The sequence below is a fragment of the Pezoporus occidentalis genome, unplaced genomic scaffold (assembly GCF_034315485.1).
Source record: "Pezoporus occidentalis ecotype Australia unplaced genomic scaffold, CSIRO_AGI_Poc_V1 ctg19, whole genome shotgun sequence".
NCBI classification, from domain to species: Eukaryota; Metazoa; Chordata; class Aves; order Psittaciformes; family Psittacidae; genus Pezoporus; species Pezoporus occidentalis.
Window position 1 is genome coordinate 1,797,030 of NW_026913748.1, and position 18,516 is coordinate 1,815,545.

The 18,516-nt window shown below is 41.9% G+C and overlaps 1 protein-coding gene across 9 annotated transcripts in view; it reads right to left on the reverse strand.

Moving 5' to 3' along the window:
• TBXAS1 (thromboxane A synthase 1) overlaps positions 1–18,516 on the reverse strand; it is a 238,982-nt gene that overhangs the window by 147,023 nt on the left and 73,443 nt on the right. Inside the window, exon 1 of one of the 9 annotated variants that reach the window (XM_062616411.1) lies at positions 573–774. The exons of the other annotated variants lie outside the window; for them this stretch is intronic. Coding sequence (XP_062472395.1) covers positions 573–578 — 6 coding nt within the window. The 5' untranslated portion in view covers positions 579–774. Of the gene's footprint in view, positions 1–572; positions 775–18,516 lie in introns of those variants that run through there. 9 annotated transcript variants of the gene reach the window in all.

Consider the following 18,516-nt stretch of genomic DNA (forward strand, 5'->3'; position numbering starts at 1 on the left):
CATTAACTACAGACATAAACAAACAAGACCATATAATGTGTGCATGCTTTGGGACCCTTTTAACACACTAAGCAAAAGAAAATCTGGTAATCAAAAGTAGTTAACCTATTTAGCACACAAATTAACACAGAATTTGCATCACCTACAGTCCTCCTCTTATAAAACGCTTGATTTGTTTTTTATTCTTATATACAGCTGTGCTTTATTTATTTTTATATCCTGGACTTGCAATATGTTTTTTCTAGGACAATATGTCTTCAGGTTAATGCAAGCACTTCAGGTTTTCCCTAAGGTACACAAAGTTAAAGCACTGGATGGTGTGTAAGAAAACACACTAAAGATAAAATTATGAAAGTGCTGGTTTAGATGATTACTTAAAAAAAAATATATATATATTCTTATCTGGAAAATATTTTACTATTGAGGCAAGCAAAAAAGCCTCATCCATTAGCACCCGTAATCTAAGGTGAACAAAGCCTTTGTAATACCACAAATACAAACAGCTAACTCAAAAAGGCTTTTATCTGTAAACACCAAGAGAGGGTAAAAGATACGTACACATTCACAATGACCTGCATTTTGCTGTAGAGATACTTCAGCAGTAGCAGGATTTCAGCCTACAGTTGCTACAATTTCAGCATTACAAAGGCTGCCTACTGCCTTCCCCTGCTGATGCAAGGGGAAATCCAGGGGGCAAATTCTCCCAGCACTGTTCTCCAGGCAGCCACCTAAGACTGCCCAAAGCAGGCTCAGGTCATCAATGCACTCTGACCACTTTGCCTGGCAGAGTGGCTCCAACCTGTGTACACACAGCTGAGATTTACAGCCGTGCTGAGGCACCAGAGTGACACAGGGCACAGATCGAGGTTACCAGGCATTTGAACGTGGGGTGCAAAGCACAACAGCGGCTACTGCATGGGGCAGGGGGAATTCCAGTCTTGTGAGATGATGCCAAATCAGGTTTGCCCTCTTGCCCACCTTCCCTCTAGCCTGAGCCTTCATTAAGGACATCCCAAAGTACATCCTGAAACTTGCCTGCCAAGTTTTACTTTGAATTGTGAGCACGTACATAGGTATTGCACTTGCTGTATCCACCAGCTGCATTCCACTGAGCCAGCAGGATATTAACATTTACAAGAAGCCTAGGCTTGAAATGATTCAGTGAAAAAGCCTTCCAGAAAACCGGCTTCTTGGAAGTGCTGCTCCTGGCTCACTCATGTAAAGGGGTCAGGGAGAGCACATTTAAAATCAAGCCTGTTAACCAATAACTGGTTTTCCACCTCCAAGTCTCATAAATGATTGCACTGGCTTAAAATTAACCACACTTCATTTTTCTTCCCCCAAAGTGAGATGTGCAAGGCTGCAGGATATGGGGGGAGAGGAGGAGTTGAAAAATATCTGGGAGAAGTTGTGAGAAAGCATCCTCAGGAGTAAAAAAAGCGCTTGTTCTCTCACTCCAGGACGCTTTCTCACATCCTGCACCACCACACACACATACACACCACTGCCTGCCTCCACCATCCACCCCCAGGACCCAATGCTATCCTGGTCTCCTTCACAGGCACCGTAGAACAGGTCTCATGAGGCTGCCTGAGAAAGACAACCAAACAGCACATGAACAATCCTGGGAGGCTACAGTGGCTGGAACACAGGCAAGGCAAAGGGAATGTGTATATGTGTCACTTACAAGCCAGAGCATGCCTTCCGCTGTAGGAAGCTGGGGTCATACAAAAGCATGTGTATTTCTTCTCAATAGCCATGGCAAAGGTGAATGAACCAATGTGATGGTCTCAGTACACAGGGAAGGGATATGCCACATCCATGTTGCTCTGCCAGTTTTGCAGCCTGAACACTGCTTCCAGTAGACAGGTACCATGAAAACATCCTCCTCCTGCTATGAGTCATGTTTGAAGCATAGCAAGACTCACAAGTGCTTTTGGTAACTTATTTACTCTAGCCGAGGACAAGCTGCTCCAAGGTTTATTATTGCAGGTTTGTTCAGGTTTATAACTGCAACTGTACTTAGTACATACAGAAAAACTAAGCATTTGCCCATCAACAGCAACTGTTTCACTAGAAAACAGAGGTCAGGACCTCTCTTTTACTCAAGATTGCCCACTGGGTAACACCAAGAGGGACAGCAAACTCTGAAATGGTACCTGCTGACATGTATCCAGTGGCTTGAACAGCCATAAGATAGGAGCTATAATGAAGCAATGGGAAGGTTCAGAAGGGGATAATCAGGCAAAAAAGGAAATACGTATTCTGATTTTTTTGGAAACCAGAAGGAAAATGAAGAGCAAAACAACACTTGGTATTGCAAGATGACACTGTGTGCATCAGGAAGAACACATTAAACAGTCACTCATAACAATGAAGTGTAAAAGCATTGTAATGCTATTCCAAGTCAGAAAAATCACTTAGCTTTTCCTTTATTTGGAAGCTGCAGAATACGAATTGTCATCAACAACTACTCAGGAAAGGGCTGGGGCAGGGGGAATTTGTTGTGTGTGGCCTCTACAGTGAGGTAGTGGCCTGATGACAGCCCATTATCAAACAAGATAATACAGGAGCATGAAAAGCTTCTTTCCCTGAAGAAAGCATATTTTACAGCATCTGGTATACCATGGAAACAGCAGCTCAAGTGGGCTGACTGCTGCACACCCAGAAGGCTTCTTTGTTTATATGGCTGGCAGTTGCCTCCCTACAGGGAATTTGCATTCTCCCCTTCCTCTGAGCATATATCATCAGCTGCATCTGTGGGCAGAATCACTCATAAAACCAAACCCTACTCTCAGGAATACAGGTGCAACCCCTATGGAAGGGAAAAAGATTTGGGTCTGCATCAGCCAGAGCAAAGCCTGATCATGGCCAACCATCTATCTTGAGATACTGAACACAAAGGGTCCAGTGTGAGCAGCACATAAATAAACGGGCTTCAGAAAGGACTCCCTCAGCTCAAGTACCCCCTTTCCTTTTTTCAATAGATTTTGCAACTGCAAGACAGATCTTTCGGCAATTTCCTCCATGTTGCATATTCACCTTGCTAGTTCCTCACAGCAAAGAAGAAATCTGCAGCAATGTCATCTTCCCTCGTTGCTGAAAATGGTTGTAGGCACTAAGCCAAAGAGGCAGTAGTACTGTGCATATGGATTTCTGGGGTATCCAACATGAGGCATATCCAATCTAGTATTATTAGTTTCTCAATACCTGCAGATCTTGTGGCTGTAAACAGGGACTTAAGTGACTTTAAGGTTAAACTCAAGCTTAAGTGACCCAGACTGCATGGAGGACGCTTTGAAACTTTTCAGCTTGTTGCAGCTGGAAAATAAATCATGTGGTTTAGGAACTTACCTAGAGACCTCAAGGGTTACTAGATAAAATGAAGAGGGCCACAAAGCTGGGATTCAGCAGATGCATGCACCTCACAGTAGCTCATAATTTGAACTCCAAAGAACCGACTTCCAGAAAGAAACAAGGGTAGCCCTTGCATTTTGCAGTGCATTGAATGCCACAAAAGCTACTGAGCTGTGCGGAGATGTATGTGGTGTGCTCATCAAAATCCAGTGCAAGTGGGAAACATTAGCTGTGCAAAAACAGACAAGTGAAAAAGGGTTCTTTTGCTGTCCCTTTCTGAAAAGCATCAAGTTTTACCTTATGTCAGTCACTTACCAAGACAGCCTGGATTCAGACCTGTGACTCAGAAGCCAGAGATACCACATCTTATCACCTGACCCATACATGCTCCACCCTCATCACCCTGTAGTCAGACATTATGTTCTGTTTTACTGCGATATTAATAACCACAACATCATTGTATGAGTGCACACCTCAAATCAAGAGAAAAAATCTATAGCTATTTATGGTACATAATAACAATGAATGACATTTATGGATGAGATTTTTAGTATTCAGTGGGCTTCACATGTCTTTTTTCCCTTAGACCAGCAGGAAAAAAACAACTGCTAATACCCTAGTATCCAGATTGATTTTTTTTTTTTTTAATACAAGCTAGCATTTAATTAAAGCATCCTCGCACCAGACTGCAGCCCACTTTGAAGGGATGACCCCAGACTGTACATCATCTCCAGTAATAATCCTAGTGAAAACACTAGGATGCCAACAGACAAGAGAAGGAAAACAGCATGAACATCTAACCAGCCTGATTCCAAGCCATGTACATAGTTTGCTTCCTTTGATTGCTACCCTTAAGGCCGTCCTCTGTGTGTAATTTGGTTTAATTTATGTGTGTGTATGCCATTTCAGATTTTAAAACACACATATAGCCCTTCCAAATTTATTAAAAGCAGCCTTTCTACCCTTAATAGTTATTAAGAGAGGTTAGTGTTATGTAATTAAGTTAATCCTCATCTGTAAAGGCTAATTAACTGAACACTAATTGAATCTGCATATGAAAATTTGGACAATGTGTTCTCATTACACAATTTAAAAAAATTGCCTGAACTAAATACCAAACAAATTATAATTTTTTATTTTTCCCTTTTACCTTTTCAGGTCTTTAATAAAAACTAGGTGGGCAGTTTTATTTCTGTGTGCTACATTAGTCCTTGCTGTCTGGAACAAGAAACTGTCACATCAGTGTTCAGAGAAACTGCTCAGTTCCTCCCCTGAAAGATGGTTGTTTCCTCTCTTGCAAGAGGTCTCCTTTCTCTCTACCCTTACCCCGTGCCTTTTATCACCCTCTTTTCCTTCTGCTATCCATCACCTGCCCTAGTCAGAGGAGGCAGAGGCTCTCAGGATCAAGATGTATCACCCAACATATCAGATGGCATTGAGAGATCACCTCAATGGCTCATATCACCCAAAAGGATCTGATGGCACCACACAATTCAGTCATGCCAATCCACTAGCCCAAAGCCTGCATGCAGTCAGCTGGAAGCCACCTAGACAGTTTTGGCAAAGATCACTTGCCAATACGTCCTAAGGAGCACAGAGTCTCACTCCTCTTCCTGGGTGTTCCTGCATTACAAAAGCAAAGACATGTTTTGGACCCTTTTCAGCCTTTTCATGAGACATTTACAGTTTAAAACAGTCAGGTTTCCAAGAAGGAATTAAGAAAAGCACATCATCCTTTCTGGTATTTGCTGTCTCTCCCCATTAACCAGGCTAATGGCTGACTCTAATAGACTGGTAACAGAAGAGTCGGCAGGAGGGAGGGGAAGCCAAGCAAGTAAATACACAATTGCAAGCCTGACCTCAATAGCATGCAAGACTTCCCAGTGCATGAAACACACAGTCCTCAGACTTTCTCACAAACCCCACCATATGTTTTTAACATTTGAGTCACGAGCACCAGCCCTGCATAAGTGGCATGGCTGGACAGAGCATCTGCAGCCCATTAACAGTCCCTCAGGCACCACTTCTGGCCCACTGCTATCAACCCAGCACCCTGCTTCACAGCAAGTACCTAAAGGAAAAAGGGTCAGAGTATGAAATGGGATACCTTCCCGAGGAAAGATAACGAACAGTGTAACGCATTTTCTAGGTGAGGGAACAGTGGAAGAGATACACAGACTTCAGTAACAGATTTGGTCTGGTGGCAGGTGAACAGTCAACACACCCAGAAGGATGAAGATCAGGGTAAAAATTGAGAGACAGCAAACGTGCAAGCTTAAGGGAAATGAGTATGGACTGAGTTGAAGGAAAATGTACAGGCATGAAAGGAGGAAACCCATAGACTTCTCAAGGGTCAATTTTGGGGCAGACCTTGTTCAATGTTTTGAGGACTGACTCTGGCATAAAAGCAGACTTTTGTGAAGTACATCCACGGTTCTGGGTTGAAAGACAGATTCTATCCTCAGCTGGCAGAGAGATTGAGACTGTCATATCAGAAAAACTGAATGACCTAAAGAACCTGAACAACTGTAACAGAGAAGAGTCTTTTGTTGAAAGCAAAGCTTCATGCCCTTAGAGGGATTATGTTAACTGCAAGAATTTCTCCAGTAGTAGATTATCATTTGGAAGTAACAGTGAAGGAAAAACCTGGATGGTCACATCAACCACAGGATAATGATGAACAGCAAGTATGATGGAAACTGCAAACGTATAATATCTGGGGTGTGCTTTCTCTGGAATGCTGCATGCAAATCTGATAAACCACATTCCAAAGGAATGAATCAAAAAATGGAATGAGTAGAGAAAAGGGTTCAAGGATTCTCAGGGAACAGAAGGCCTGTCTTACAAGTAATAAGTAGGAGAGTTCATTTTAGCAAACCAAAGGTCCATTTTAGCAGACCAAAGGGAGGAGGCATGCCTGCTGTCTATAAATGTGCTGGAAGTAATCATCAGGGAGGGAAAAATGCCTATTTAATATAAAGACCTACATTACAAAAAAATCAAATTAATATAAAATGGCCAAGGACAAATGTTGCTAGCAATCAGATGAAAGTTCTTGACTATCAAAATACTAAGATTTTAGGACAGACCCACAGTCAGAATAGTGGGAGTAAGAACCTCAAGGCAGGTTTTGAGGCACAGTGGATAAGATGTGGATACTTAGGAAAGATGGAGTGTAGGATGAATAATCCAGTTTATCTATACCAGCCCCTCAAGGTGAAACACAGCCACTTCCAGAATAAGAAAGGCTCTTATGGAAAATATTTACTGCACTTTCATATCTGCACACTGTACTCACACTTCTAGTTGATTCACCTTAACTTTCCAAAGCATTCCCATATAGATACAGCCTCACACATTAATTTGGCACACTGCAATAAGATTCTCTCTTTTTGTCTTTCTCTTTTCAATCTCATTTCACTTTACAAACTTAATTTCCACAACATCTTTGGGATGGCAAGTACCCATTTGTCACAAGTAGGGAGTTGGAAGTACACAAAACTGGAGAAAGGCATGAGGAAAACAACCCTACATACATGGTTAAAACTAAAATGCTTTAAATAAAGGGAGGTTTCTTCCTCACCCAACTGTTAGCTTAAGATTCAATTACTTTTATCATAATATGCATAGCTACAAATGTAATTAGTCATAAAATTATCCAGACCCTCAAATTATTCCAGCTGCTGTATTCGACTCCCTGATTCTTGCAATGATGAATTCTCCAGACTGATTACGCTTGCTAAAATAATGTTTCTTTTTATCTATTTGGAAGTTGCCTGCCGTTAGCTTAGACCTTGTTTATATCTGCTGTAGAGCTATAATTGCAACCTTACTATTTTTATTAGGACTATTGTCTAGATAACACTTAAACCTGCTAGGCCCTTATTTTATTTAACAGTAAATGTCACAGAAGATACCTATTCAGGCTTCCAGGATCCTTTATCAAAAACAGAAAACATGTCATTATGAAGACATGTACAAAGAGAAATACAATTTGTGCAGTGTGTGTTCATGAAAGGCTCCATGTGAGGTCTTACAGACTCACTGCAGTTTCTGATACTGTGATAAACATATATTTATGATAAGTCAAGAAACTAAACAAAAGAGAAAGGAATGATAGATTTTATTTTTTACTCTAGTACGTAATTTCCACTAAATATCTTCTAAGTCATCTTCTTTCCAAACTGACTGTAATTCTCTCCTACACAGTCTCTTATATATAATTCCACTTGATAGCTAACCATCTCTGTTGCCTTTCTTAATATTACTACATCCTCAAATTACAACAGGAAAACAGAGAATTACAGTGCTCTCTATAGGAGGGAATTCATTGTGCAATACAAGACCATTGCAGCGTGTATTTTCGCTGCGTGCTCAATGTCTCTCAGATGGATTAGCGTAAGCATTCAGCACATCTTACTAATGGTGAATGACTTTTATTAGTTTTCTTTGCTGGCCTCCCTTAAGGGAAGCAAAGCAGTATTTGCGTAACTTAAATGGAAACAACTTCTTGTAGGACAGACAGACACGCTAGTTCAATCTAAGGAAACAAATATTTCGGAAGAAATCTGACAACACATCACTTTTAAGGGGCAACAAATTGGCATTTGGAGAAATAAAAGTTAACTCCTTTCCCAAGAAAGGGAGACAAGGACACTTTTTCTCCAAGGACCTTCTCCACTTCTGAAGAGTGTCTTCTTAAACACATTAACAGCAGATTCCTTCAGGTTATGAAAAAGTAATTTTTGAGAATAAAATATATTAACCAAGCCTATTGTGCAACTGTCTCTCCTAAATGCCATAGCGTGCAAACAGGCATTGAAATAAGTACTGGAAAAATAACATGACTACATGCATATCTTGTATCTTCACCTACTGAATTAGGATGACAGCATTTAAAGGTTCTTTTCTGATGCAAACTCTGGGCTACCTCATATTGCTTTAGCCCACTGATGCCTAAATGGATACAATTTAGACAGGTGCGTTTCAAGACAACCTGAGCTTTAGGAAGCAACATTACTCATTCAGTGGGTTATAATACCTTGGTCTCCTCAGACACCTTTTGCTTCTATAGTGCTAGGAGGTCTTTACCATTGTTTAGGAACTGATCATCGAATCACTTAATTATCTGTGACCACTGAGTTTGAAACTATGAAACATCCACCTGAAAGAACTAACTATTATCACAAAATTCCATCTGTGTTCAGCTCCCAAACTTTAATCTTTTATTGTGATGACACTGAGACACAAATTGGTGCCCAAATCAAAGCACTACACTGCACACAGAGTACTCCGTCGAAAGAGCATTACATGTGACAGACATTAGTCATGCCACTTAGAGCATTAGTGAAAGATACTAGGACTATTTCTGTATTTTAACATAGCTGAACAAGCCCGGCTTCCTCTTGTCTAATTCCCACCTTGTATGGATGCAGTCTCTCAAGCATGAAAGGAGAAAAATGCCCCTATAGATTGTGCTGGCCTCTGATGCAGAACAGAGCATACTGCTATCTGTAGCATGGACAGGACAGGCATAGGCATGACAGGTCCCTTTTTACTACCATCTATCACATGGCACCTCCGTAAAAGCTACAAGGTTAAGGGCAGACAAGTCAGCTTGACACACACAAACCTTGAAGTGTGCCCATACATTCACCAGGGCACAAGGGGGCACGTGCCTTTTGAGCTACGAGCATCTTCACCCTAGCCATGTGAACAAATACACAGTGTTCATCCTGCTCCCAGACCAACAGTCCAACAGGTAGAACAGACCTACCACTATGGACATAAATGTGCTGTAAGATCCTGCGCAAAACAGAATAGTCTCATGCCTTTGGGAATAAGACGAGCTGCAGCCGCCAGCAGCCATGTCACACCAGGCAGTTGAGTCTTCACCTATTTTACAACAGTTATTCCAACAAAATATTTTTGTTTTCATAAGGTTACTTGCTCTCTGAGTTCTCCCCTGAAGCCAAATACTGTTTAAGAGTCAAGCCACCCATGTGGTAGGTGGCAGGATACAAGCATGAAAATCAGACACACTAGAAAGCTGTATCAGACCTCCCTGGAACAAGGGATTAGGAAGAGACAGACAGAAACACACAGCGTCAACCCCTGTGTGGGCTGGAGAGAAGATTGCAGAGAACAGTAGGAACTGAGATAGCACAAAGAAACTAAACAGGCAGCTGCAGTGTAATGAGCATTTGGGACAGCTCTAGGGATCAGCAAGGCCAGTGGTCAGTACCTTGGGCAAGCACAGGCGGTGCCAAGCAGAAGCACAGTCACAGCTTCAACTGTGACAATTCCATAGACAGAAGAGCTTAGGTTTGGAGGTGGGGATTGAATTGGCTCATGCCAGGCATTCTTTTCTGTTTCTAGATCATCACCTGGGACTGGATTGTGCAGCAGCATCAGAAGCAGCACCTTGTCGATCCATCTAGGCTTTCTTTGTTGTTTTTAAATGAATGATGCTATGCACCTGCAAATACCAGATACTTTTCAGAGTAACAGATGCATTTAGCTGCCTCTTCATAACGGCATTCATCTGCACCCAGAAAAGGAGAGAGGGGCTTGGCGCTCTCATTCAATACAACAGCTATGCATAACTAGATGCTCTGGCACAAGACACAAAGTCAAGAGCAACCACTGCTCCTCCATCACCCTGCTGAATTAGCCACATTCCTAGGAGATTGGGACACTGGCAGAAAGTAACCGCTGCCTGGGACAGAAAACAACTCTTCCATCACACCCTCCCCATAAAGCAACAACATGGAGGGACTGTCAAGGAAAATGATGGCAGGGGACAACAGCACAACCAAGCTCCTTACGAAGACATCTCAAACAGAAAACTATTAGCACTTGCACTGAGTACAGTGCATATGGTACCAAAGTGCCACCCCATACAGAGTCTGGGTTTGCACATTCCTGGCTCCAAGACGATCATGTATTGTATTCTCCTGAGGATCCTCAAAGAGAAAAGGACCTCTGTGTAGTAAATGGCAAGAACTGAAATGATGGGCCATATGAAGGACAAATCCTGTCCAGAAGTATGAATCAAAATAATATGACGAACCATTAAGGAATGGCCATTAGAGAATATGCAGCCACTTGTGCCCTGGGAAGTAAAGGGACACCTCACCCTACCACTGGGGTTAGTAGAGGGTGCCCTAGGAAAGCCATAGGGAATCCCTTGCCAGTGCAAGATCTGACAGTGGCCTAGTCTCTGCCAGCTGATCTCTAAACCCAGCCCTTGCACAACAGGTACATCAAGAAATAGTGGCATGACCAAAGTGAATGGATTCCTGACCCACTGCCAGGTCCCAGAGGGCCTTCACAGAGATGGGACATTTCAGGGGCTACTTAAACTCCAGGGATTAAACTGGGTGGAGTTTTTCTGACCACTCTAAGAAATTGGCCTCTCCATCATGTATTTGGGTCAATACCTCTTTTTAATTCAAAAATCAAAACTACAGGGTTGATCTAGAAGTAAAAATAAAAGCAAGACCCAGATGAAGAGCATATATATCTATTCCTCTGACTTGCCTGCTAAAATTTCAAGCTAAAAATGTTATACACACACCCCCCTACTTATATGTAAGAATATATATATTTATTCATAACAACCTCATGTTATTTATATTACAATGCAGGATGCATAAGAGAATCAAGTCTTCCAAAATACAGGGAAATAGCTCCTGTGGAACAGGTCATTTCTAGAGAATGACAGATGAAATTCAATTAAAGGAACAGCTTTGAAACACTGCCTTTAGAGCAGAGTTCCTCTCTCCTGAAAATCCTTAATATAGTAGCTGGACATTTAGCTCTGTTACATGCCAAAGCCTTTGTGCCTTGCAAAGAAAGATTCAGAAAAAGAAATGTTAATGACCTCTTTTTATGGTAGCCAGTTGATGGAGGAGGTGGGAGAAAACAAACCACATAGAAAAGAATTGCCAATTTGTGGTCTTGACCATTTAAAAATGGATCCCAAAATAGTCTGCTAAACTGCTTCACCCTGGGCAAAATTATCCATGAATACATATGCATGCACACAAAAACAACATCTCTTGACGCAGTGCTGATGGTGACTGCAATCAAGGAAGAAGCGCTATTGCATTCCACGTTGTGAAAAGACCACAATGCAGTAATTATTCTGAAAGGTTTTCACAAAGCACAATTATTAAGCTAACATTATCCTATTATTGTTTGTTGCTATGGAGATAATATAATCAATATATTTTCTGGATCAATTTTTTTAATACTACTAGCACATTGCACAATATAGCAAGGTTTAACTCAATGCATTAACTGATTTTAGTTTATGATTGGCAAAGTCTTGAGGCAATAGACTGCAATCCATCTCATGCCTATTATTCTATCAAGACACTTAATGTCAAAATCTCTGCTGCAAAAGCAAGTTTTCCGTGTTGAAAATGAGAAAAAGGACAACAAATTTCTCTGAAGAGAGGCAATCTTTTAAGCATGAATTTAACACTTATTCCTATTTTCCCTAAGCCAAACAAAAATTACCAGACTGACAACAGAAGCAGTAGAAAAGCAAGTTGTGTTTGAACTCCTGACTTAAGATGCTTATTTATTCCAGTGGGGATGTTTTGATGCATTATTCTCCTCCATGTAATATAAACTTTTCCTGAAGCAACAGGAGGATCCAAGAAAATGGCAGCAATTGCAGCCTGCACCAGAGCCCATTGGATGCAAATGCAGTTCCCAGCCTTGCCACCACCCCTTCCTGTGCAAACTTGGATGAGGGCATCACTACCTGCTTCTGTGCCCAGCAAAAATAGCAGGCATTCAGCTACTGCTCCCAACAGGTGGTGAAGCAAAACAGAGCTACATCCCTTAGTTTCCTTGCCCATAAAACTGCAAGAACGTTTCCTTTCTTTCAGGTCTGCCTCTGCAGACGATAAGCTTTTAGCAAATCAAGCGACTGCTCCTATGTTAGAACAGTGATAAGTCTGCATAGACTTGACTCTCAGATTTTTGCAAGACAGCAATATATTAAGAGGCTTCAGTTCTGATACTGTTATTTCAGCCTGTTACCTCTCTCCAGAAAGAGATTGGGCTCATCATCGTGCAAGATCTCAATGCCTTGTAACATATTTGCTATAATTGTCCATAGAAGGATTTTAACAGATTTTCTCCTCCCATATGGCTATGCTGTGGTAAACTGCCTTCATCTCGGGCCCAGAGGTGACGATATTTTTGCCAGTATGGTTTACACTCAGGCCAAAATTTACAAGTGCAGCATGCTAAACTGCATAACTAAATAAAGGAAAAAAAGAAAAAGAGTTAGAGCCACATTTGAAAGTAACAATGTCTGTTAACTTCTGTGAGAATTATATGATTACGCTTCAGATGCCCCTGTGCGGCTTTAGCTGCCTTGGATTAAACACAAGCGTATAAGCATTTTGGCCAAAGGGTGTACAACTGCTTGCATAAAACAAAGTTATTAATCACAGTAATCACTGTAATTCCACTTTCTCTCTTCCCTGAAGGCACCCAATTGGGTGGTCTTGTCTTTCTACGTGAAGTGGGCTGGGGCCCAGTAATGTAACTTTTGGACTGGTTGGAGGGGATCCACCGGGAATGATCATTCACAGATTACATATGTTGCCTATGCAACACATCTGGCCGTTCTGGCCCAGCATATAAATAATAGAGTTAGGAATGCACATTCACAACCCACCCCCTGTGTAAGACTGCTGTGCTGCCACTAACCTGAGCAAAGCTAGGGCTGGTTTATAAGCCATCTCTGTCTGCTCTGCATGCCATGAGATCATTCTCTTCCATCACGTTTCTTAATGATGCCACTTTTATCAGGTTGGGTCTGAATTGCTATGCGGGCAAGTGCCACAGGGTATTAGATAAGCATACACATAGGGTTGCTTCACACCTTGTTTACTTTTATATTATTTTATAAAGGATCTTTCTGCTGGATAGGACTTAGACAACTAGGTAGGATATTCAAACAGGCTACTGTCACATATGCAGCCTTAAAGGACACCATCTGCTAGTTCACCAGTGCAGCAAAGCATTGATTAATATACATCACTATTTCAAAGATGAAGAAAATCTTCATTCTATTTCAAACCACTGAGTGCATGCTGCCCACCACAATGCCCACATGCAATAGACCCAAAATCCTGCAAAAAATAAAACTTCCTTTAGCTATGGTCATTCAGGTTATATTAACTTTGGTAACAAGAATGATGTAACTGGCCTGAAGGACAGACAGAAGCACCTCTTGTAGACTGGTAAAACAAGACCTGATTTTATCACTTATTCATACCAAGTAGAGACCATCAGTGAGACCACCTTCATTTCAATATTAGAGGACTAAGATCCTACTTAACACAAATAATCAGTGTCCTGCTCCACTTTGCTCAGTTACATTCTGTAATTGCTGTGTATATTTTTCTAGCCAAAGATTAATTTTTTTTTATTAATCAAGTCATTAAACTAAAAATAAATAATTATCATGACTCCACAACGCAGAGATAGAACTTTGCTGCTGGAGGTTGAGCTCACATATGCAGCAGTGAGAGGCATGGCACAGAAGTGTGTGTCAAGGGGGAATCTTGTCCCTGCACAACAGAACTATTCCTGGAGCTCATCTTTTCCAGCCTGTCCCTGGCTATTACACTGAGCCAGGATGCTACACAAAGGTATGGGAGTCCTACAGCCCTACCTTCCTGACTTTTCCTCGCAACAGCCTTAGTGAGAACAGAGAAAGAACAGTCCTTATCTAGGTTATACCACAGTGCAAAAGGCTCTCACAAACCTCTTTCTCTAATCCCACCGCAGCTAGATATAACTTAACCTGAACTGCTCTGCCCATAATTATGCGAAAAGGTGGCTTCAAGATAGGAGGTTGGAGGGGAAGCCAGCACCGCACGTTGCAGAGCTTCCTTTGCCGGCTGCGCCGCAGCTCTGTGCTCCAGGAGATGGGAGCTGTTCAAATGTTTTGACAGAACATGCCGATTCCTCGGGAATGTTTTTATTCTAGTCGATGTGCCAATTCTGCACAGATTTCCAGTGGAAAGCAGACAGACAGTCTGGGTCTGCTGAAATAAAACTGCTTCACCCAAGAATAAGAAAGAGTTGCATCTTCAGACTGTTTTTACTTGATCTGTAATTGTATTTGTTCTAGTCAGTTTGTTGGATTGTTTTCAATTTTACCTGGAAACTCCATTTTCTAGAAGGCTCTAAAGATGGCTAAAACACGCCCAAACACATCAAAATACTGGAGAAAATTAAGCACAAGCAAAAGCCCCTGGAAGACTTTTGAGATGCAGGTCTGTAAGTAAACAGTGCACAGAGATAAACAGGGAAACCCAGAAATTAATGATGTCATAACTAGAGCTGCTTAGTCTGGTTCTGCAAGAACCCAAACACCTCCATTTTTGTATTTGTGGTTGTCTTTCACAGGCTTTCTTTTTTTTTTTTTCCTTTTGCCTTAGGGAGGTTTTTATAGGGCTATTATAATTTGAGGTCTAGTCTTCTCGTGGCAGGTCCTCCATCCAGGAAATGAAATAGCATTACAAAATGAAATCTCACATTTATGAGGTCTTTGAGATGGCTCCCTGGGGCACTGGGGGGGAGGAAAAGGTAGCGAAAAATATAAACACAAATATAACTATGAGATACTTGCCTGGCCCCTAATTCTGTCATGAACTATAATGAGACTCAGTATTAAAGTAGAGAACTCTGGTAAGGTCACCAACCGTAGCTTTATTCCCCAAAGCTCTCCCATTTCTCCCTTGTGTGTGATCAAGTGCCTTTTCAACCCACCTTGGCTGCAAGGTGCTTCCGTCCAAGACTGTCCTCAGATGTGGAGCACAAATAAGGATAACTCGAACACCACCCTTCCTCCGCCTGTCTTGCCACACACTTTTCACATTATATGTTGCAGCATATTAACAGAACAAAGTAGATGTGTTCATTCCTTTACAAGCTATGACATTTGCAAAAAACATGTATTGATCACCAATTTCTTGTTAATACCTTTTTCTACTTCTTTTCTAGACTACTCTCTGGAGCCACAAGATGCTTTAACCTATATAGCGTTTATCACCTGCTGTTTCCTCTCAATATATAGGAATAAAAGCAAATAGAGGCAAAGCACTGAAAACTTAAAGGTTATCCATCCCCTTTTTCTGCCTGTCCAAAGTGGTACTTCCCTCCAATCCCTGTTCACGCCACGCAGCTTTTTTGCTTTGAGTGGAACACAATCACTGTGTTTAAAGTCCCACTCAACTTCCCAGAGAATATTAAAGCTCTTCATTATATATGATTTCTTACAACTCTTTCAGCCTAGCTTTCACTAATCCTACCTATTCTATTTCATAGAATCACAGAATAGTTTGGGTTGGAAGGGACATCATCAAGTAGATCAGGTTGCTCAGAACCACATCCAGCCTGGCCTTGAACGTCTCCAGGAATGAGGCATCTACCACATCTCTGGGCAATCTCTACCAGTATTTTACCACCCTCATTGTAAAAAACTTTCTCAAGTCCAGCCTGAATCTCCCCTCTTAGTTTGAAACCAATACCCCATGTCCTATTGCAACAGGCCCTGCTAAAAAGTCTCTCCCCATCTGTTTTATAATCCCTTTTTAAGATTTGAAAGGTTGCAATAAGGTCTCCCCAGAATCTTCTCTTCTAGGGGGTGAGCAAACCCAACTCTCTCGGCCTTTTCTCACAGGAGAGGTGCTCCAACCCTCTGATCATTTTCGTATTCCTTCTCTGGACTTGCTCCAACAGGTCTGTGCCTTTGCTGTTCTGACTCCAGAGCTGGATGCATTACTGCAGGTGGGGTCTCACCAGAGCAGAGCAGGCAGGGAAAATCACCTTCCCCTCTCCTTTGGATGCAGCCCAAGATACAACTGACCTTCTGGGCTGCAAGCGCACACTGCCAGCTCATGTCCAACCTTTCATCCAGCAGTACCCCCAAGTCCTCCTCAGGGGTACTCTCAATCCCTTAATCCCTCAGCCTGTATTGATATGTATTGATACCACAGGTTGCCCCAACCCAGGTGAAGGATCTTGCATTTAGCCCTGTTGTGTGCCCTGTCTGGGAGGGGAGGAAGGAGGGAGAACCCAGAGGGCCATACATCTTACATCTAGATAAAGCTACCAGATGATACCACTCAAGGTGCACCTTAAGCAGCCAGAAGACAGCACATAATGAATACCATGGTTTTAATGGCACATGTTTGAACAGACAGTTCTCCAAAGCTTTCTATTACTTGTTTTAACATAAAGCCTTGCAGTAAAACCGAGCCCATCTAGCTGCAGTGGATCAGACCTACAGCAGCTGTACCTTCCTACTCTCAGAAAGGGTGGGGGAAACTATCTTGCTTGCTGTACAGAAGGCCAGCTTCTTATTTGAAGAGACATGTCATGCTGTAAACATTTCTAGCGGAGCTTGGGTTATCAGCACTTGTAAGAAAACCCTAATGAAAATAAATTGTTATGTATTTACCCATATGCTGAGGAGCATATGGCTAATGCATTTAGACACTGCTAATGAAGTTAAGACTCAGCTAAATTTGTTGGCTCATGGATAACAACTGTTCTCAACAACCAATCTGAGCCCGCTACAATTTTAACATTGCAACTGATACCTGGCTACTATACGTACTGATCCTGCCGACATGGAAAAACTGTTTTCTGAATACGGATTTCTCCTCATTGCACTAAGAAGGTGAGCAGCATATACCATCACTAAACTCCAGGTTCACAGGTCACGTAAGCAAGTTACAACTTACTTAAACCAACAGAGATTGCTCTTATTCACTGCAGCCCCGAGTGTATTACTTTATTTTTTTAATTTCAGGGACTAGAAGACTTTATTTAGTCCAATCCCATTCTTTCCAGGCCAGTGCCACACTGATGTGACTACAACCAAAACTGAACAGAAGACAACCACACCTAAGAAATATTCCTACATTTTTAAGTCCACAAGTAGAAGGCCATCAAGTTTGCTACAACAGTTACAGGAGTCCTCCTGTTCAATCATATCACTACTGCCCTGTTCTTCAAGGTGAAAGTCCCTACCTCTTGTGTGAATCCTACTCCTTGTGCGTGATCACAGAGATCCTGGAGTCCAAGGTAAATTCCATTTTAAGTGATTACATTGGGTTTATTTGTAGGCTACTACCATTGCAACTATACATTATCTTCATTCTCTTAACCCAACTACTGTGTAGCATGGCTTTTAACTGTTGCTACATGTCATGCCAGAGCTGGCTTTAATTTAGCAGTACACACTGCTTAAAGAGCAGGCTACATAGCAAACTCCGTGATGAACATGCAAATGTACTCGCCAAAAGACACAGCACATGGCAAACGTCCCCTACACCATTCTCATGAGCCAAGTGTCATTTAAATGACGCAGACCTCTTCTCTGATGGATCTTGGGTAGTTGTTTGTCAGTTGTCACCAAAAACCCCTCACAGGGCAATGGTTTTTGTGAAAGATGAAATGGAACAGCAGAGAAGTGTCTTGCAGTGCTACTACATTGAGAACCCACTTTACTCAGACACCTTCATTTATAAACCAGAGTTCAGACCTGGTGCTGATTCACAGCCCCACTTTCTCTGTGAACATTGCCAAATCATTTAGCCTCCCTCCAGCCTTCAAGCAGCCCTGCCTGTTAAAGACAGCAGTGATATCAGCCTCCCCAAATCTACCACAGAAAGTCCCCAGAGAAGCTGCTGAAAGCGTTTCACCATAACCTGATGGAAAGACCCATGTCATTTTGCAGGTGGGTAAAAAGCAGGTGGAGCAAGAGATTTGCTTACCCAGACAATAAGAAAGCTTTGTCCCAGTCAGAGTTGCCCAAGATCACGCTGGGTGTCTGGGGAACGCCAGCAGCATGATCAGAGAATCTCTCTTCTCACTCACTGTGCTGCCATGGGGAACCATCATCCCTTTTCCACCTAATGGGTGAGCCCTTCACAATCATCTAGCAATTGCCTCTTCACCTCATGTGTGTTTAATGAGGCAAGCATAAAGTATGCCAAAAGGAACTACCAAAACACGGCTTAAAAAAAAAATAAAATATCAAAACCATGATATTGCTCATTAATGAGTTCCACATTTCCTTCTAGGGGCAACTGCTGAGGTCTACAGGAAACA